We start from the raw sequence: 22484 nt of genomic DNA, 5'->3' as shown, positions 1-22484 counted from the left end.
TCAAGATCCATCCAAAAAAGATTTCCTGTTGCATGTTAAAGATCTCATGACATTGTGTAAAAACCACTGAGCAGTTCACATCATGTTCTGGTCAACATTGTTCCCTCGGTTAATGCCACCGGCTAACCATCTCAGTAACACTGAAAGTTTCCTGAGTGCAAACTACCCAACATGTTTACTCAAATAACAACAGTAACTGCAATCTTATATAATCATCTACATGAAGCACTTCAAGGTGTCGCCATGAGGTTTAATGACATTATCTGTGTTACTGACAATAAGTTGCAGACAGAGCCTTGGATCATCAGCAGCCTCTGGTGATAACTAGTTCTTTGCCCCAAATACAATGAATATGTTAACGCACAATATGAAAGGTTGACTCAACCTTTCATTTCACCTCTCTCTTTGAGCAAGATAGGCCTTGATATTAACCCTGCAGGAGGGGATCATTCGGGAAGAGGAGAGTGTTAAAAATTTTAAAATTGGTAACGTGTCCGCAACTCATTCTCAGTGCCACAGTTTGAGTGTGTCGGTAAATTGGGATCTCGCAGTGCAAGTGGGAGTCTGAAATAAATATAACAGTTTCCAGCCATGTTGGGCCTGTGCTCGGGAAAGCCAATAAAGAAGTGGAGGCAGGAATGGCCAGAGACAGAAGGAAGTACCTTCCTCTCCACCGGATTCTCCCCACGCTGATGTTCTTTCCAGCACCCTCCCCACCTCCCTGTATATATCCGTCTAGGGCCCCTGCAACGGCATCATGTCATAGCATCACACCCAAGAATTGGAACTTGGTACAGATGGGGCTGTAGGTGTGTTAGCTTTGGTGATGCAGTGGTTATTTTACTGGCCTACTCACCTAAAGACAGATTCTAATAATTGAGCTGAACATTGGACACCCAGTGCAGTGGTTTGAGAATTGAAATTTGGTTCAAAACAACGAGAAACAAGATGCTGCCATTGGCAAAAGTGATCACAAAACTGTTGGAACGTTGAGAATTCTCAACCATTTGACTCTTCCTCAGGGATAAACCTTAAGTTCTTAACTGGTCTGGCCTATATGTGATTCCAGTGTCCCACACCAAAATGGCCGTCTCTTAACTGCCCACTGAAGTGACCTCACAACCACTCAGTTGTCTCAAACTGGGGAAACATGCAGCCCACCACCACTTTTGAAAGGCAACTGGAGACTGACATTCGATGTCAGCTTTGTCAAGGACAACCATACCCCAAAAATACATTTCTCAAAAGGCTTGGTCGAGCAAAACGCCCCAATACGTGAGACCATTTCAATTTGAACAATAGCCATCCATCCCTTAATTGACAACCTGACATGAGTGTACATCATTTTATTAATTGCCCAAAAATGAAACATAAAAGTGTGATTCTCCGCAGCTGCAGTCCCAGCGAGGAGTCTATTAGAAGCACAACTCAGTCAATCTAAAAGCTGATATTGCTGTTGTGTTGCACACAGCACTGGCTAGTGCCTGCTGGATATTGTATTCAACATCTCCTCCCCTGCAAACACAGTATAAACAGTCGTATGATGACAGAAACCTCGTGCGCCCTCGTGGGCACCCAGTGCCTCACTCACCATTGTAGAATCGCTCTGTAGCTTCATGCTTTGCCATGCAGGAGCTGGCATTGCTTTCCTTCCCGTTCCCATTGCGCATCAGGTTAGTGGTTGGCCATGAGTCTGCCAGCCAGGGGTAGTTGGTGACATTTGCATTCAGGATTCCTGGCCTGTGGGGAGACATCAGGAGGTGACTACCACAGCTCGGTGTTGCTAATTAAAAACTTGGTATGTCGATTTATTTAAATGAGTTGTTTGTGACTTGCCTGCTGCTCGAAATACCCGAGGCTTCTGCATGTGGAAAAGCTACTGCATAAAAACAAAAACCAGTTCAACTTTTACAACAAACTTCATCCTTACACCATAGTGAAGTCATAAAGCAAGTATGATTATAAAATGAACATCAAGTTCAAAATGCAACCTTACACATTGACCTCCCACCTGCTGCTTTCTGGGACAGATGGAAAGATAAACCTGTGGTCAACTTCCTTTTGGCTAAGACCAAGTGTAGTATTGACGTGCTGTGCTTGGTTGAAGTCATTAGGTTACAAGTATAAGATGATGAATGGGATGGATAGGATAGAGGTGGAGAGACTCTTCCCGCTTAAAAAAGACAGTAGGACTAGGGGGCACAGCCTCAAGATAAAGGGGAGGCGGTTTAGAACGGAGTTGAGGAGGAACTTCTTCACTCAAAGGGTGGTGAATCTCTGGAATTCTCTGCCCGTTGAAGTGGTGGAGGCTGCCTCGCTAAATATTTTTAAGAAGCGGGTTGATGGGTTCTTGATAAGAGAGGGGATTAAGGGTTATGGGGAGAGGGCGGGAAAGTGGAACTGAGCCACAACAGATCAGCCATGATCTTATTGAATGGCGGGGCAGGCTCGAAGGGCTAGATGGCCTACTCCTGCTCCTATTTCTTATTTCAGCTTCATTTGAAGCAATTTTTTTAAAGCAGCATCTCGGCCTTTTGGCTGACATGCAAATGAGATCAAGCCTTGGAGGAGGAGCTACACCTACTCCAATCAGCTTGGATCGTGTAGATCAAGCCCAAGACAGGAGGTGAGAGCCCTGTCTCGTCAGCTTGGATCGGGAATGTCTCAACTTGTTGGGACTCTGAATTGGATTTGATTTGACTTGACCTGATTGGATTAGAATAAAGTTTAAAACAAAAACCTGTGGTCAACTTATGAAGGGGGCAGCATGGTGGCACAGTGGTTAGCACTGCTGCCTCACAGCACCAGAGACCCGAGTTTGATTCCCGGCTTGGGTCACTGTCTGCGTGGAGTCGGCATTTCCTCCCCGCGTCTGCGTGGGTTTCCTCCGGATGCTCCGGTTTCCTCCCACATTTTAAAGATGTGCATGTTAGATTGATTGGCCATACTAAATTGACCCTAGTATTAGGAGATTAGCAGGGTGAATATGTGGGGTTATGGGAATAGGGTCTAGAAGGGATTGTGGTCAGTGCAGACTCAATGAGTGAATGGCCTCCTTCCGCATTGTAGGGATTCTATGATTCTTACAGGGCCTCAAGGTTTCGGGGGTCAGGCAATTATTCTTGCAGCAGGATGGCCAAAATGTGACGGGCTGAATGGCCTCCTTGTATGCCGGAACCATTTTATGATTCGATTAAAAATGACTGGTTGCACAAAGTCTACGCTGCCTGTCGAGTGCAGTACTGAGAGAGTGCTGCACTTTCAGCAGCGCTGCCTTCTAGACAAGATGTTAAACAAAAGTTTAAAAAAAGCCTATGGCGATATTCAAGTCGGAGTGAAGAGTTCTCCCTGGTGTCCTGGCCAATATTTGCACTTTGCCAAACATCATCAAGACAGTCAGTGTCATGTTGCTGTTTGTGGGAGATGTTCTCCGCAGATTGGTGGCCTCAGGGTGCCATATAATAACAATGACTAAACTTCAAAAGTGCTTCACTGCTTGTAAACCACTTTGGATCCCCTGCGGTCTTGAAAGACACAGCAAGTGCAAATTGCATATTTCATGGGTTGGCCTGTAAAACAGTCCACTGTTATTGCTGAAAAGAGAGACATGTTGCTGAAGCTTCTGTCCTTGCACTCATCAGGACAAATGCAAGAATATCAAATTTCAAATCATGTCAACAATTTCTACAAAGGAAAAAAAAGATACTGATTGGTTGGCAAATAACTCTGGCCGAGGCATTGCCATGGAGACAGCCATGGTGGCACGGTGGTTAGCATTGCTGCCTCACAGCGCCAGGGACCCAAATTCGATTCTGGCCTTGGATCACAGTCTGTGTGGAGTTTGCACATTCTCCCCATGTCTGCGTGGGTTTCTTCCAGGCGCTCTGGTTTCCTCCCACAGTCCAAAGATGTGCGGGTTAGGTGGATTGGTGCGGGGTTACAGGGCATAGGATGGAGGGAGGGCCTAGAGCGGATATTCTTTCAAAAAGATCTGGTTGGACTTTTGTGAAAATCAGTCATTTCTAAATGAGAACGTGAAATCAAAGAGATGTTCTGAATGTATGTTATCATTCACATTGCACATAGAACATAGAACACTACAGCACAAACAGGCACTTCGGCCCACAAGTTGCGCCGATCACATCCATACATACCAAGACATAGAACTATCTGTAACTCCCAATCCCATTAAATCCCATATACTCAACCAGAAGTCTTTTAAAAGACCCCAGTGAGTTCGCCTCTACCACCACTGACGGCAGCCGATTCCACTCACTCACAACCCTCTGAGTGAAAAACTTATCCCTAACATCTCCTCTGTACTTGCTTCCCAGCACCTTAAACCTGTGTCCTCTCGTAGCGAACATTTCAGCCCAGGGAAATAGCCTCTGAGAATCCACCCTATCTATTCCTCTCAACATTTTATAAACCTCTATCAGGTCACCTCTCAGCCTTCGTCTCTCCAGGGAGAAGAGATCTAGCTCCCTCAACCTATCTTCATAAGGCATGCCTCCCAATCCACGCAACATCCTTGTAAATCTCCTCTGCACCTTCTCAATAGCCTCCACATCCTTCCTGTAGTGAGGCGACCAGAATTGCGCACAGTACTCCAAGTGGGGTCTGACAAGGGTCTTATAAAGTTGCAGCATTACCTCCCGACTCCTGAACTCAATCCCTCGATTAGTGAAGGCCAGTACACCATACGCCTTCTTGACCACATCCTCCACCTGTGAGGCCAATTTGAGCGTCCTATGGACCCGGACCCCAAGATCCTTCTGCTCGTCAACACAGCTAAGACTCCTACCCTTGACATTGTACTCCTTCATCCCATTGGTCCTGCCAAAATGGACCACTACACATTTATCCACATTGAAGTATTTGGGAGCACGGCACACATTGACCATTTTGATCAGAAAATTGGACGCAAAGTGCAGCAAATTTTCTGGCGTGTGATATTGATGGACGCAGATCCACTTTGGGAGTTTATAGTTAAACAACAAATGAGGAAAATGGTTTGATTTTGTGCCTGTATTCATCACAATGACTTTTCTCTCTTTGTTACTGCTGAGGGATGCTCAGTTCTCAGAAGCAGCACAACAGTAAGTGGGTGGTGATCCGTAACTTCACCTATTACGTTGCTGCAGAATTGCTAGGGGTTACTTGGAACTTGCCCCTGGTAGTAAGTACAGGCTGGGGAATGCTGCACCCATTCATCTGAGCTTTCTCAAAGTGCCCCTATAGGCCATCAGCGTGAAGCAACACCCCAAAAAAGCTTATCAGGTCTGACAGCATCTGTGGAGAGAGAAACGAGCTAACATTTTGAGTCTAGGTGGTCCACCCAGACTGAAAATGTTCAGTCTCTTTTCTCTCCACAGATGCTGTCAGACCTACTGAAATTTTCCAGCATTTTCTGTTTTGGTTTCAGATTCCAGCGTCCACAGTAATTTGCCTTTTCTGTTAGCTAGTGATGGGCTACATTTTCCCACATTAGAGTATAATTGTGTTTCTATTTCCTATTGTATATTTGATATTCATAATTGAGTGTAAATGTGCTTTCAGGGCCGAATTATCAGGGCTTGAGAATTGGATGCGGTCAGGATTTTGGTTCCTGTCTTTTCGGGAGAGTCATTTTATATAATGAAAATGACTACATTTCCGTTCCTTTGGTGTCTGGACCCAGCCTGATTGATCCATGTTAATTTATTTCTCTCTCTTTTTTTTTGCTTACAGCAGTTCCTTGAAGAGAAAATCCATTTTATTGACCAGCTCTCCTCGCAAGGTTGACAGGCGGCCATTTTCTCATCAGGTTCCCAAACAGTGCGGCTCTCCCAGACTGTACTTAATGCGGCATCACAAGGGTGCATGTTGCACTGAATAAAATTGATCTGACTTAGGGCTACCATTCCGGATAAATCATTTAATTTAAAAAGACAGCCAGGAATTAGTTTGCTGCTCTTATAATAGGAGTGCACTGAACCTCTACAGTCGAGATAATTTTCTTGTGTCTGTTCCAAACAAAACAACTCATCTGATGTGGCCATGTAAAAGCAACGCCCTTATTGAATGGCTACGTCCTTTGCTGCTTTCCTTCGCAAACACTGTTTTGTTCCTTTGTGAACGGCAAGGCAAGAATTCAAAATTTCAGAGAACAGATAATAACTACATAACATACCTGCTGGTGTATATGCAAAGGATGCTGTAAAGCAAAGGAAAGAGGATCATTAGCAGGCGGAATTAACACTTTACCATAAGACGTAGGAATAGAGGCAGGCCATTCGGCCCATCAAGTCTATTCTGCCGCCCATTCAACAAGACCATCACTGATCTGATCTGATAATCCTCAACTCCACTTTCCCGCTTTACCCCCATAACCTTTGGTCCCCTTACTGATGAAAGATCTGTTTATCTCAGCCTTGAATATACTTCACGACTCAATCTCTACAACTGTTAATGGGGAGGCGATGGCCCAGTGATATATCGTGGTATTGCAGAATCACAGAAACCCTACAGTGCAGAAAGAAGCCCTTCGGCCCATCAAGTCTGCACCGAACACAATCCCACCCACGCCCTATCCCCATATCCCCACATATTATACCCACTAATCCCTCTAACCTATGCATCCCAGGACACTAAGGGGCAATTTAGCATGGGCAATCAACCTAACTTGCACATCTTTGGACTGTGGGAGGAAACCAGAGCACCCGGAGGAAACCCACGCAGACACGGGGAGAACATGCAAACTCCACAAAGACAGTGACCCGAGCCGGGAATCGAACCCGGGACCCAGGAGCTGTGAAGCAGCAGGGGGTGGCACAGTGACAACAGTGGTTAGACTGCTGCCTCACAGAGCCAGGGGCCCGGGTTCAATTCCCGGCTTGGGTCACTGTCTCTGTGGAGTTTGCACATTCTCCCCGTGTCTGCATGGGTTTCCTCCCACAGGCCAAAGATTGCTGGTTAGGTGGATTAGCCATGCTAAATTGCCTCTTGGTGTCGGGGGACTAGCTAGCGTAAATGCATGGGGATAGGGTCTAGATGGGATTGTGGTTGGTGCAGACTTGATGGGCCCAATAGCCTCCTCCTTCTGTACTGTAGGATTCTATGATCTATGATTCTAGACTGTCAGCTCATGTTCTGGTGACCTGGGTTCGAATCCCACCACAGCAGATGGCGGAATTTGAATTTAATAGAAAAAAATCTGGAATTAAGAATCTACTGACGACCATGAAACCATTGACGATTGTCGGAAAAACCCATCTGGTTCACTAATGTCCTTTAGGGGAGGAAATCTGCCACCTCTACCTGGTCTGGCCTACATGGGGCTCCAGAGCCATAGCCATGAGGTTGACTCTCAATTACCCTCGAGCAACTAGGGATGGGCAATAAATGCTGGCAATGTCCCACAAAGGAATTAAAAAAACCTCTGCAGTAAAGAATTCCACAGATTCATTACTCTCAGGGAAGAAAATCCTCCTCATCTCTGTCTTAAAAAGACGATCTCTTACTCTGAGATTACACCTCTGGTCATAGACTCTGCCACAAGGGGAGATGACATTCTTTGCATCGTCCAGGCCTCGCTGTTAATTGACCGTATTCACCACGGAGCATCATGGTCATTCACAAATATGGCCGCTGATTTCTATTTTGGCAGGATCGGGTGCTCATCATTCTAAAACTAATGTGCCATCCATTGAGCAAAGATGCACAGAATTTGAAATTGGAAAATGTAATTGAAATGATCTTGTTTGAGAAGATTTAGGGTCAAAATTGGAAAATCAAAATCACCGATAACTAATTGTTTTTTGGCTTAAGAAGGAAATTACAACTGTGGCTGTGCAGTGTCACAGGTGAATAGTCTGTGGGTCAGTGTCTGAATTTCCCCATGCCTCTTAATTCAGCTGAACTCTAAGGTGGATCATCAAGGGGAAAGGTTCTTTCCCATTCGGAGGGTACATTCAGTTGGTGTGCCCAGAGCCAGTTTGTTTGCCCATTGGTTTGGCTGAAGCACCGTGGCTGAGGGGGAACAAAAGCAATTTGTTTCTTTAAATATAAAATGGTTGAATTTTAATGGACGCAAGCATGGGATGTGTGGAACTATCACATGACTTCATGACATAGCAGGATGGGGCCCATGGGAAAAGGTACCTCATCATTGGTGGATTCAGGAAAGGAGGGAAAGACCCAACTAAAGTTCATGAGCAAACATTATACGGTATAGAGGGTAGGCTGCCATTGAAAGTGGCCAAGGAATCAAAGGGATCATGCTCTGTGGCAGAGGTGGATGGACGAGAATATTCAGTGAGTGTGTTAAATCTACACACAATAGAAATGTGGAGGAGTTACTTGGGGGTGGCATGGTGACACAACAGTTAGCACTGCTGCCTCACAGCCAGGGATTCGGGTTAAATTCCAGCCTCTGGTCACTGTCTGTGTGGAGTTTGCACATTCTCCCTGTTTCCACGTAGGTTTCCTCCAGGTGCTGCGGTTTCCTCCCAGTCCAAAGATGTGTGGGTTAGGTTGATTGGCCAGGCTAAATTGACCCTAGTGTCAAGGGATTAGCAGGGTAAATATGTGGGGTTATGGGAATAGGGGCTGGGTGGGATTGTGGTTAGTGCAGACTCGATGGGCTGAATGGCCTCCTTCTGCACAAAAGGGATTCTATGGTATGCACAAGACATCTCTGCATGATCTAACTCACACTGGCTCCCATTCTCACAATGCCCTGATTTTACAGTTATCGTGGTGTTCGTATTCCTACAAACCTTATTCCTGACTGCATCCGTAACCACCTCCAGTCCGACAATCCAGTGAGATTCCTGCTCTTCTCTAGGTCTCTCCTCTTTTCCCTGATCTTCATCACTCCACAGTTAATGGCTGCGCCTCCAATTGTCAAGGCTCCAAGTTCAGGCATTCCCTTCAAAAACCTCTCCACTTCCTTCTCCTTTGGAATAAGTCCTAAAGCCTACCTACTCTTCAGCACATGTCCGAATACCTCCAACGTGTCACATTACGTCTGAAGACATTCCTGCGAAGTGCCTTGGGCACTATGTGAGAGGCGCTGTGACAATATAAGCTGGTCCTACTCACCAGTGAAGTGACTAAGCTCCTTCCTTTTCTTTCTTCGGCAGTACAGCCACACACTGAAGCCCATCAGGATCACCCAGCACGCCCCTCCGATGCCCGCGATGAAGGCCGGCTGTTTCACCACGTCCGTGATCTGTTCTGCCAGGCTGACGTTTCCATTGTCCTCAATGGGAACAGGTTCCTGGTCCGAACTTGGATCTGGGGAGAGTCGAACAGATTAGCAGAGGCCCAAAAAGTTGACAAAAATGAAGTAGTTTAAAAGAAATCAGGTTGGAAACCCATCTTGGACAGTAATGGGAAAAGAGCGATAGTGAATTCTCCACCCGTTTCACACTCCACCAGTTTCTCATCACTACCTGGGATGTAGTTTTGCCGAATTCTCTGAGTTAAAATGTTAGGCCTGGTTTTTGTGGACTTTTGGAGACTCAGCGGGCCTGAGAGATGCAACCTGAATTCAGAAGTCTTGTCCCCATTTCTGACTGATCCCATTTTCAGCAACAGGGGAAAGGACATTATTCACACGTGAAGGGAACACAAACTTAGCAGGGCTATCACAATTCCACAGTACTGAGTTCAGATTGTTCCCATTCTTGTATTGGCAAGGGCCTGAACGTACGATGTGGGGGTCACAAGTTTATGGAGGTGGCATAAGTGCATGCAAATGGCAATTAAATATGTATGTAGAACTGTTTAATTGTAAAGTTATTTAAATCCCCAGCCCTTTAAAAATGACAAAAAAAGCAGCCTGCCTGTGTTAGAGTGGAAAAAAATCTGTTCAAGAAGTTACAATAGCTGTTTGCTGGCATTACCCCCAGGACTCTCATTATAGCACAACTAATAGTTAGCTGATTTCCACATCCCATAATTATTCTAACAAGGGGTTAGAAAGTTTTGTTGATAGTAGAAAGAGGTTATTAAAGATGGAGGAGGTTATGAATGTAAGTCTGATTGTTTTGATAAGGAATTGAGTACTTTAGGGACAATGAGGGTTTTGAACGTGCTTTCGGGAATGGGAACATTTATTAAATATAGCTTTTAAATCCCCAGCTCTTTAAAAATCACAAAAAGCAGCGTGCCTGTGTTCGTGAGAGTGGAAAAAATCAAGAAGCTACAATGGAGAACTCCAGAGGGATCTTCCTCTCTCCTGAAATTTTGACACATCTTAAGCAAAGCAGGACCTCTGTCCCTGAGCCCTGCGGATATTTTGGTCTCAGGTTGATTGGATTTTTCTGGTGAATAATGGCATCCTGTGGATGCCTGGCTTGGCCAAGAAGTACCAACGGTCTCCAGGGCTGCCAAAAAAGTAGGAGAAATGTCAAAAGTAGAGCTTCAATTGTAGAGCTAACATTTGGATCGATTCAAATCTCCCCAGAAAGAAGATATATGAATGGGTTAATTCTTTCCTGAACATTTCCACACAAACTATTGTTACCATTTAGTTCATTGATTCTTTACATAGTATATACTGGATGAGTGGGTACAGAAGGGCCATGAGTTGGCATGTAAGGTAACAGGGGTTATAGGGGTGACATCAGTTGGCATGAGTTCACAAGGTCAAACTGTCCATCCCACTGGCTTTGATCCCTGAGGCTGGTGGGACCAAGGAATTTACCCCATGAATTATTCAGAAGCTGGCCCGACTCCAGCAATACTGGAGATGTCCACCACCACAATGGAGCTGACCAGGTCAGGACAGCATAAATATCCTACACGCCAGTGAAAATTTGGGTGGAGGTAACGGAAGGCTGAATCCTGGAATTGGGTCCCACTCACCATTTTTAAATGGCTCTGGAATCATTCTGGATCCATGAAAATCCAGGACCAAATGTAGCTGTGTGGCTGAATGATGTGATCCCAGGCCAATCTCTCTGCTGCTCTGTGTTGCTTCTTGCTGGAAGATGTGTACTGTGACGCTACGGCACCTTTTAGAGATATATTTAAATCACGACTCTCTGCAATTTTTAAGCTTCAGTTTTAGCCTGAAAGGGATTGGCCATATTTAAAGTGCAAAACTTCTGGTCTAAGCTGACTTCATAAAACACATTGGAGTTTCTGAACTGGGCTACAGCAGTGACAATAACCTGAGTGAGGAGCTTCCTTGTGAAGAGAAGAATGAGGAATGATCTAAATGAGGCGATTAAAGGAGTTGATGAGATAGATGGAGAATGGGATAGATTCCCTTGGTGGGAGTGTCCAGAACAAGGAAACATAAAAGTTAGATCTTGGTCATTCAGGAGAGATGAGAAGAAATACATCTTAACACAAAGGGCAATGTTAATCAAGTTTTGCCCACCATATATAGAACAGTTCAAAAACTAATAAATTTAGTTAGGCAAGAGTGTTAAAAATTATGGCAACAACACAGCTCGATCTAACTCTCATATATATTAGCCACAGTCTGACTAACCACAAATAAATTTGAGGGTCTACTTCCCTGTCCTCGTGAGGAAGCATTCCATGTTCAGTACTACTTCCTACACGATGCTGCTATTGGCAAACATGGAGCCACGCCCCAGTGCACTTCAACAGGGCGAAACAAAATGAAATGATTGTTTAATATGCCTTTGATGAATAATTCTCTGTAAAGCGATACATCAAGCTGGGCGGTGTAAAGACCTCCTGATGAATACTGATTCACAGTGCAGTGTGTTTTAAGCTCATTTACCCACCATTAAAAATACATTTGATTGTTTATTTGTGTTTGATGTCACTCTGTCCTCACTGGTCTCCAAGTTGTCACTGGTTTCCACAGTGCTGGCTCAGTTACATACTGACCAATTATTTGAACCATGACAGCCCCAGGGACCATGAAGAATGAGTAACAAAACATGCAGTTTATCTTCTAGAATCAGAGAATCTTACTGCACCATTCATTGCACAGTGGCTGTGCCTTCTCTCTGAAAGAACTATCCAATTAATCCTATAAGTATATATCACAAAGAACAAAGAGAACAAAGAACAATACAGTACAGGAACAGTCCCTTCAGCCCACTAAGCCTGTGCCAATACGCAGTTTCTATCTCTCTGTTCGCCTCCCATTCAGGTGTCTATCAGGATACGTCCTGAACGCTGCTAATGTGCCTGCTTCCACCACCTCCACTGGCAGTGCGATACAGGCATTTGCCATCCTCCGTGTGAAAAACTTTCCCTGCACATCTCCTCTAAACTTACTCCCTCTCAACTTGAACTTCTGCCCTCTTGTAGTCGACTCTTCCACCCTGGGAAAAAGACCTCTATCTACCCTATCAATGCCTCTCATAATTTTGTAGACTTCTATCAGGTTGCCCCCTCAGCCTCCATTTTTCCTGTGAAAACAATGCAAGTTTATCCAGCCTCTCCTCATACCTAAAACCCTTCAGGCAAAGCAAAATCCCGGCAACCCTTCTTTGCACCTTCTCCAAAGCATCCACATCGCTCTGGTACTATGGCAACCAGAATTGCAGACAATATTCCAAACGTGGCCTAACGAATTTTTCAATTCCCTTTTGAAAGATACAACTGAATCTGCATTTGGGTGGCACAAGTGGCAAGCACAGCTGCCTCACAGTGCCAGAGACCAGGGTTCAATTCCAGCCTCAGGTCATTGTCTGTGAGGAGTTTATACTTTTCCCCACATATCTGTGTGGGCTTCTTCCAGGTGCTCCAGTTTGCTCCAACAGTCCAAAGATGTGTAGGAAAGGTGGATTGGCCATGATAAATTGTCCCTTAGTACGAGGGATTAGCAGAGTAAATACGCGGGGTTATGGGGTTAGGGCCTGGATGGAATTGTTGCCGGTGCAGACTTGATGGGCCGAATGGCCTCCTCTGCACTGTGAGGATACACTGCATTTACTGTTGTTTTAATCAGTGTAAATTGTAGATCAAAAACAAAATAATTCTCACGTCTACCCTTTCATTCTTTTTCTAATTATCTTAAATCTTTGTCTTCTGGTTATCAATCCTCCTGGTATTAGAAACAGTCTCTCCCCCTCTACTCAATCAAAAACCTTCATCATTCTGAACGCCTCTGGTAAATGTGCCTTGCTCTAAAGCAAAGCTGTTACAAGATAGTTTCCGTTCTGAGCTGTAAAACTTGATACTTAGTGGGGGACCAGGCACTTCCCTTCAATGAGTAATGGGGATTTTGGCAATCTCCGGGATGACTCACAATGTCTTCATGCGTCAGATTGCTGGATGATTATCACAACCAAAGCATTCAACAAGCAATTGGATCAGTTCATGATTCCGTCGGGAACAGGGAATTAAAGCTTGTGGTGGGCGAGAAGATGACAAATGGTACTATTGGATTCTGGGGTCGGACACTGGAGGGTGAGGTCAGTGGATAAGCTTTGTATCTGCAGTACGTAATGGAGGAATTTTCCCACTCCCCCGTCACAGGAACTGTAGCAGGCGGCAGGAGGGGAAGGGGTGGAGGGAGGGGGGTGGAAAACGACACAGACCATGCAAAGGTCCACTGACCTCAAGTGGGATGTTTGGGCGTGAGGGTGAGGGTGAGGGTGGCCAGAAAATCCTGCCCCTTATGCCGTACGGTCCAAATGTCCTTCCTTAGTGCTGGTGATCTGAGTTTTTGCATTCACTAATGATGCCCGCTGGGATTTTACTGGCACGCCCTCCCCTGAATCAGCATGGCCACGGCTCGCAGAACGGAATTCTCCACTGGCTTCTGGCAGAATTGTGCGAGCCTTGCCTGAGCAAGGTCGGAAAATACCAGCCACCAATTCCCAAGTGTTACCCCCAGTGTGTTCGATGTTACAGTTTTAAATGCACAGGAGTGTTAGAAGGTATAGCTCGCTGGGTATCATTCTGCTGCAAAGACGGAGCTTTGGTATGTTTCTTAACGACGACAGTTCATAGAACCCAACAGTGCAGAAAGAGGCCCTTCGGCCCATCGAGTCTGCACCAACCACAATCCCACCCAGGCCCTACCCCCATATCCCTACATATTATACCCACTAATCCCTCTAACCTAAGCATTCCTGGATACTAAGGGACAGTTTCTTAGCATGGCCAATCAACCTACCCCGCACGTCTTTGGACTGTGGGAGGAAACCGGAGTACCCGGAGGAAACCCATGCAGACACCAGGAGAATGTGCAAACTCCACACAGACAGTGACCCGAGCCGAGAATCGAACCCAGGACCCTGGAGCTGTGAAGCAGCAGTGCTAACCACTGTGCCGCCCAAGGTAGTCCTATTATCCAGGCTGACACCCCAGTGCTGTTTAGAGAGAGAACTGCATGGACAGAGGCATTGCATTTGGATGAAAGTTTAAACAGTATGCCATCTTCCCTCTCAGGTATGTGTAGAAGATCCCATTTCACTATTTGAAGAAGAGGAGGGAGTTCTTCCCTGGCATGTTTTGGCCATCATTTATTCCTCAACCAATAGCAAAAACTATTCTGACAAAGTGACGTCTAGACTTGAAATGTTGGCTCTTTTCTCTCCCCACAGGTGCTGTCAGACCTGCTGAGATTTTCCAGCATTTTCTGTTTTAGTGTGAGCAAAAACTATTTTGTCATTCCACATGGCAGATTATCAGTCCTTGCTTTCCGCAAAGCGACTGCCACATCTCCTACGCCGCAATAGTGACTGCACTTCAGAAAGTACTTCATTGGCTCAAAACTGCTTTGGGACACCCTGGGCAGGATTGTCTGGCCGTGTTCGTCCTAACACTGGAAAATCTCGCCCGAGATCCATGGACCTGTGCATGGTCCGTGCCCTGCCCGTTACGGTTCCCGTGGCGGGCGAGACAGGAAAATTCTGACCCCTGTGTCTCATGAAAGGCGCTGTATAAATGCAAGTCTTTCCCTCGCGGTTCCATTGTTGCAAATAGCAGATCCTGAGGTCACCGAGAGTGTAATTGCTCTACTCCAGTGTTAGTCACCATAAGTAATAAAATAAACTGTTTTATAGCAATTGGAGTACTCGCCACACAGTGTTATGGGGAAGTGTTACTAGAAGCATTCATGAATAGCTTTTACTTGTTTAGTATCTACAAAAGCCACCCCGCCATTTCCCTCATTACCTTCGAGTCTTCCTTACTTACTTATAAGGACAGTTGCTGGTTGGCTCCGCACTCCAATTCCAGCACTGGTGGCTGCTGCCACTTCCACGCGGTACAGCACGCCTGCTATCAGCCCCCGCACAACTGTTGAATGGACTGTCCCGTCAATGGACTTGTTGACGTGGAAACGGGTATCATTCCCCAAGCACCAAATCTGCCAGGGCAAACAGATGAAATCGAGACCAGCGTCAATCTCCGGAATCGAAACACGACAAAGGTTAAAGCAAATAAAATCAGCACGGTAGCAAACAAATCTTCTTACGCATTAGACGCTATCAGTGGGATCTTTCCTTTAAAGTCAGTATGTTTGGGAAATGACTTATAGTATCTTGAGAATCTCAATTACTTTGCACTCAGCTTTCCGCCACATGGGTCATTGTGTAGCTGCAGGCAATGAACTGAGACCAGGCTTTGTGATAATGTCTTTTTTTTCAAAAACAGCAATTTAATTATAAATTTATTAATGTGGGATTAAGTGATTAGGCAGTGAGTGACTGTGTAACTGCCATTTATACCAAAAGAATTACCAAAGCTTCAAGTACAATGAATGATTTGATTTATTATTGTTACATGTATTGGGGTCCAGTTAAAAGTATTTTTTCTTGCGTGCTATACCGACAAAGCATGCTGTTCGTAGAGTTCATGGGGGAGAAGGAAAGGAGAGGGTGCAGAATGTAATGTTACAGTCATAGTTAGGGTGTAGAGAAAGATTAAGTTAATATAAGGTAGGTCCATTCAAAAGTCTGATGGTAGCAGGGAAGAAGCTGTTCTTGAGTCGGTTGGCATGTGATCTCAGATTTTGGTATTTTTTCCCCAACCGAAGAAAGTGGATGAGTGTATGTCTGGGGTACGTGGGGTCCTTGATTATACTGGCTGCTTTTCCGGGACAGCAGCAAGTGTAGAGAGTCAGTGGATGGGAGGATAGTTTGCCTGATGGGCTGGACCACATTGTACTTGTGGTCTTAGTCGGAACAGGAGCCGTACCAAGCTGTGATAATCCGGAAAGGATGTAATCAGAGGTTATTAATTGTAATGAACATGAGAACATTGTAATATAAAATATATTACTGTGAACCCACATTAATGATGTACATACAGATATCTATTACATTATAATTACAGAGTTATTTTTGGAAACAGAAGTAACACATTGCCAGATATTGTCTTCCGACTGCCTTAATACCCAAAGATTAGGGTTTATTAGGAAGTCCAGACCTGAATTAGATTAATCTGCTTTAAGGAACAACAGCTCTGATGGCCAGTTTGACAGGAAACTGGATACAGCATATTCAATATTCCTGCATTTTTGAAGTGATGATTCCTTCAAAGAACAATTGCAGCAAGAGGGAGAGCTCATTTTGCTCGATGGAGCTCATCCTTCCAATTCCTACGATGTTTGTCTGCCTGACAGGTTATTTCCAAACATTCACCACTCTGTGCGTGGAGGCTTAATCACTAATGCGCCCACACTACCCCTTCCCCCCATCACCCATACTACCCCCCCCCCCGCCCCCCCATTAAAAAGGGGTTGTTTCAGGGATTGGGTGGGTGGTCGAGCTGATAAAACTGAATCCCAACCTACTCACATCCAGTGTGAATGAAGGGGGGGGGGTGGGAGGGAGGTGGTTGGGCTGCTCCTCAGAGGTGGGCAATTTAAATATTATACTGACATTGCTTGTCTCATGTTTCTCCACCATTTTAAATATAACCCAGCATTTTGACGAAGCTTTGGATGGGTGAAAAAAAAAATCCTCCCCCCATCACACTGGAGTCAGGAATTGGACGACATATCACACCTCCTCCACTTCCCCTTCCCAATCCCCTGGGATCATCTATCTGACCATCCCAGGCATCTTGCAACTCCTCCTCAAGAATTCCTACTTGGAAGCCAAGCGTGACAATCAGGTGTGGAATCTCCCAATAACTTCACACAGACAATATAGTGTTAAAATTCAAAGGGGGGAGTTTTTCCGTCCCACCCAGCACGGGAGTTGTCGTGAGCAGGGAGGTGGACCATGCCAAGGTCTGTTGACCTGGGGTGGGATTTTCCAGTTTTGGGGCAGGCGCGGCACAGGGAGGCTTACATTAACACTGCAATTAAATAACTGTGAAAATTCCGAGTCATCACACTCTGGTGCCTGTGCGGGAGAATTTAGCATGGCCAATGCACCTAACCAGCACGTCTTTCAGACTGTGGGAGGAAACTGGAACACCCAGAGTAAACTCACAACTACATAGAACCATAGAAGAACCACAGGGAGGAGGCGCAGACTCCGCACAGTGACCTAAGCCAGGAATCAAACCTGGGTAGGTGGCGCTATGAGGCTGCAGTGCTAACCACTATGTCCCCCCTATCATCCACAAAGGGACACTCTAAAGGCAGTTGTGGGCATTGGGCGGGGTGGGGAGATTTGGGTGAGAGCACGGGAGAGTTGGGGATTGTCAATTCCCAGTGGGCCAAAATATACTGATACAGAAGGAGGGATTTTTTATATGGGGAAGATGATGATTGCACTGCCTTGGCAGTGAACCTTGCCAATGGGAGCATACACCAAGCAATCCTTGGTGGCTCCCTTTAATTTCCCATCAGTTCATTTTTCCCCCCCAAAAATTGTGTACGGAATTAAAAAAAAAATTATGGTTCTGCGCTCCAACTGCATGACGTTCCTTGTTGTGAGGATACATTCTTAGATGTCACAAAAATTATTGACATGGTAAGAAACGAAGAGCAAAGCCTCAGATTACAGGACAATGCAGACAGGCTGGTTAGATAGTCAGAACAATGTCAAATGGAATTTAACCCTGAAAAGTGTTAGATAAAACATTTTGTTAGGCTCAGCAAGGCAAGGAATATACAATAAATGGTCAGGCTCTAAGTAATACAGAGGATCAGAAAGACATAAGAACATAAGAAATAGGAGCAGGAGTAGGCCATCTAGCCCTTCGAGCCTGCCCCGCCATTCAATAAGATCATGGCTGATCTGTTGTGGCTCAGTTCCACTTTCCCGCCCTCTCCCCATAACCCTTAATCCCCTCTCTTATCAAGAACCCATCAACCCGCTTCTTAAAAATATTTAGCGAGGCAGCCTCCACCACTTCAACGGGCAGAGAATTCCAGAGATTCACCACCCTTTGAGTGAAGAAGTTCCTCCTCAACTCCGTTCTAAACCGCCTCCCCTTTATCTTGAGGCTGTGCCCCCTAGTCCTACTGTCTTTTTTGAGCGGGAAGAGTCTCTCCACCTCTATCCTATCCATCCCATTCATCATCTTATACGTCTCAATGAGATCTCCCCTCATTCTTCTAAACTCTAACGAGTACAAGCCTAGTTTATTCAGCCTCTCCTCATAGCTCAATCCCCTCAACTCCGGTATCAGCCTAGTAAACCTCCTCTGCACTCCCTCCAGGGCCAAAATATCCTTGCGCAGGTGCGGCGCCCAAAACTGCACACAGTACTCCAGCTGCGGCCTCACCAATGCCCCATACAGCTGCAGCAAGACCTCCCTACTTTTATATTCAATCCCCCTCGCTATGAAGGCCAGCATCCCATTCGCCTTCCTGACCACCTGCTGCACCTGCAAGCTGGGTTTTTGCGACTCATGCACAAGGACCCCGAGGTCCCTCTGCACCGTCGCCTGCTGCAGTTTTTCGCCACGTAAGTAATAGTCCTTCCTACCATTCTTCCTACCAAAGTGGACCACCTCACACTTGCCAACATTAAATTCCATTTGCCATTTCCTGGCCCATTCGCCCAGCCTATCTAGATCCTTCTGCAGACTCTCCACACCCTCCGCACAATTTGCCTTTCCCCCAATCTTGGTGTCATCAGCAAATTTCGACACCCTGCACTCGGTTCCCTCCTCCAGATCATCTATATAAATGGTAAATAGCTGAGGCCCCAGCACCGACCCCTGGGGCACCCCACTAGTCACCAACCGCCAATCCGAATAGCACCCATTGACCCCCACTCTCTGCCTCCTATTTGACAACCAATCCTCTATCCACGCTAACACCCTACCCCCAACTCCATGTCCCCTGACCTTCTGCAATAACCTCTTGTGAGGTACCTTGTCAAACGCCTTCTGAAAATCCAGAAAGACCACATCCACCGGCTCTCCTCTATCCACTGCCCTCGACACATCCTCATAGAACTCCAGTAAATTTGTCAGACACGACTTCCCTTTAATGAAACCGTGTTGCGTCCGCCCTATCAAGCAATTCCCTTCAAGATGCCTCGCAATTTCCTCCTTAATGACGGTGTGCATGTCCATAGATCTCTAAAGACAGCAGGACAGATAAATAAGGTGGTAAAGAGGCCATATGGGACACTTGCCTTTGTTAATTGAGGCACTGAATATAAGAGCAGGGGGGGTTATGATGGAGCTGTATGAAAGACTGGTTAGACAACATATCTGGAGTACTGTGTGCAGTTCTGGTCACCATACTGTAGGAAGGAAGTGATTACATTAGAGGAGGTGCAGAGGAGATTCACCAGGATGTTGCCTGGGCTGAGGGGGGATCTGATTGAGGAAAGATCTGGAACTCATTGCCTGAAAGAGTGGAGGAAGCGGGAACCCCTATAACATTTAAGAAGCATTTAGATGTGCACTTGAGATGCCATAACACACAAGGCTATGGACCAAGTGCTGGAAAATGGCATTTGAATAGATAGATGTTTGATGGTTGGCACAGACAGGATGGGCTGAAGGGTCTCATGCTGTAAAACTCTATGGCTGTAATGTTACCACCCCACCTGCCACAGGAATCGGAGCGGGCGAGGAGCGGACAATGGAAAAGTCCATTGACCTCAGGCGGAATCTTATGGTTTCGGGATGAGCAAGGCCGTAAAATCTCACCCTCTGACTTTGACTGTGAATTTTCATTATGAATATAGATTTCAGATTTTCCTTCCAGTCTTTTGTTTACACTGAAGCCACATTTTGTCCCTATCCTTTTCTCTCCCCTACCTCCCCCAGCTGTCCCTGAAGGCTGATCTACAGCTCACCAATCAGATGCAAATGAGGCGTAACCATCACAATGGCACCTCTCCAGGAACACAGGGTCTGTGGTCCCGTAACCGCAACCCCACCCCCTTCTCCCTCTTAACTGCTAGAAAGACTTGAGGTGAAATCCTCATGACTTTTCTTTTCCTCAGGATATAAGGGTGATTAGCAAAACTCCATTTATTGTGCATGCCTAGCCGCCTTGAGAAATTGAGTTTCTGGTTAGACTGCTTTGTTCCCACAATGCTATTTGGGAGAAAATTCCAGGAATTTGGTTCAGTGGCGATGAGGGAATGATGGCGTATGTCAGAGTCAAGTGTGCTGTGTGTGTGTGTGTGTGTGTGTGTGTGTGTGTGTGTGTGTGTGTGTGGGGGGGGGGGGGGGGCGGGGGGGGGGAGTAGGTGGTAGTGTGAGTGGGTGGGCGAGAGCTTGGAAATACAGAAAATAGGAGCAGGAACAGCCTATTTGGCCCTTCTATTCTGTTCCACCATTCAATATAATCATGGCTGATCCTCAATCTCAACACCATTATCCCACTCCCTCCCCAAACCTGTTGATGCCTTTAGAGTCCAGAAGCCTGTTTGTTTCCTTCTTAAATATATTCAGTGATTGGCCTTCACAGCCTTCTGTGGTGGAGAATTCCACAGGTTCATCACTAAGCTAAAATATGCAACTTTTAAAAATCAGCTTTTGGGGTCAGACCCTACAAAAAGCTTTTCAGACACTTACTGGCCCCTCAGTAACACTTGCCTCTTCCCACTGACCCCCTCTGAGGGCTCCTTGATGCAGCACGGTGGCACAGTGGTTCGCACTGCTGCCTCACAGTGCCAAGGAACCGGTTTTGATTCCCATTTTGGGTCACTGTCTGTGCGGAGTCTGCACATTCTCCCCGTGTCTGCGTGGGTTTCCCCTGGGGACTCCGGTTTCCTCCCACAGTCCGAAAGACGTGCAGGTTAGGTGCATTGGCCGTATTAAATGCTCCCTCAGTGTACCCAAACAGGCGACTAGGGTATTTTCACAGTAACTTCATCGCAGTGTTAATGTAAGCCTACTCGCGACACTAATAAATAAACTTTAAAAAACGGAAAGCTCCAACCTCTGGCGCAGAAGTCAACAGATTTCCTTCTCCCCCCGCCCCGAACCTCCTGAAGGCCAATGTGCAGCTCACTAATCAGATGCAAATGAGACCTAGCCATCACAATGGCTGGGCCTCTCCCCAGGAACACAGAGTGCGCGGTCCCGTAACCCCATCCACTTCTTACCTTATGTTGCCTATCAATGAAACGTAACACCAATAATTTAAATGTGACTTTCTCAGCTCCTGGGGCTTAGGGCATGAGGGTTATGTTAGTTTTGGGCTGATTTCTTGTTAGTTTAAGCCAAGATTATCTTCCACTATTCAGAGGAAGCATTTGCACCAAGGTTTAGTGGAATAATTCGATCTCAACTATAATGCCAATGCAAGACCTGTCAAATGATGGATTGTATCAGCCTGCACCCATCTACATCAGGCCGATTATATTCATTGTACTTAAAATTCTTTTGGACCTCAGGTTTATCCAGACTTACTCATAAAAGCAGAGACTGAAATGTCATTTCTCTTTTGCCACCCCGCATGTAGAATTCATTATATATTCATAGTTGTTGAGTTCCAATGATAGGATGGGAGTTACTGACCCCAACAATCCAAGCATGTATTGAATGAGTGTGAGGAAGCTGAATTAACATCAGGAGAGATACAGTCAGTAATATAGGATGCTGAGGGAAGGGTTACTGAGTGACAGTGTGAGGGAGCTGGATTAATATTCGTAGGCATACAGTCAGTAATACAGGACACTGAAGAAGGGGTTACTGAGTGACTGTGAGGGAGCTAGATTAGTGTTCGTAGAGATACAGTCAGTAACACAGGATGCTGAGGAAGGGGTTACTGAGTGATAGTGTGAGGGGCTGGATTAACATTAGGAGAGATACAGTCAGTAATATAGGATGCTGAGGGGAGGGTTACTGAGTGACAGTGTGAGGGAGCTGGATTAATATTCGTAGGCATACAGTCAGTAATACAGGACACTGAAGAAGGGGTTACTGAGTGACTGTGAGGGAGCTAGATTAGTGTTCGTAGAGATACAGTCAGTAACACAGGATGCTGAGGAAGGGGTTACTGAGTGATAGTGTGAGGGGCTGGATTAACATTAGGAGAGATACAGTCAGTCATCATCATAGGATCTCTACAGTGCAGAAGCCATTCAGCCCATCAAGTCCACCCTGGCTCTCCAACACAGCATCTTACCCAGGCCCACTCCTGCCCTATCCCCGTAAGCCCACCCATTTATCCCGCTATT

The 22484-nt window shown here is 45.9% G+C and overlaps 1 protein-coding gene across 1 annotated transcript in view; it reads right to left on the bottom strand.

Moving 5' to 3' along the window:
• The window catches only part of LOC145359798 (roundabout homolog 2-like), a 286183-nt gene that overhangs the window by 8427 nt on the left and 255272 nt on the right, over nucleotides 1–22484 (bottom strand). The window contains exons 16-20 of the mRNA XM_080214574.1: nucleotides 15127–15298; nucleotides 9085–9279; nucleotides 6173–6196; nucleotides 1837–1879; nucleotides 1592–1740 (exon numbers count right to left, since the gene is read on the bottom strand). Of these exons, the coding sequence (XP_080070700.1) occupies nucleotides 1592–1740; nucleotides 1837–1879; nucleotides 6173–6196; nucleotides 9085–9279; nucleotides 15127–15298 (583 nt within the window). The remainder of the gene's footprint in view (nucleotides 1–1591; nucleotides 1741–1836; nucleotides 1880–6172; nucleotides 6197–9084; nucleotides 9280–15126; nucleotides 15299–22484) is intronic.

Source organism: Carcharhinus amblyrhynchos, chromosome 29 (assembly GCF_965287045.1).
Source record: "Carcharhinus amblyrhynchos chromosome 29, sCarAmb.v2.hapA, whole genome shotgun sequence".
NCBI lineage: Eukaryota > Metazoa > Chordata > Chondrichthyes > Carcharhiniformes > Carcharhinidae > Carcharhinus > Carcharhinus amblyrhynchos.
This window is presented reverse-complemented; position numbering and strand designations above follow the sequence as displayed.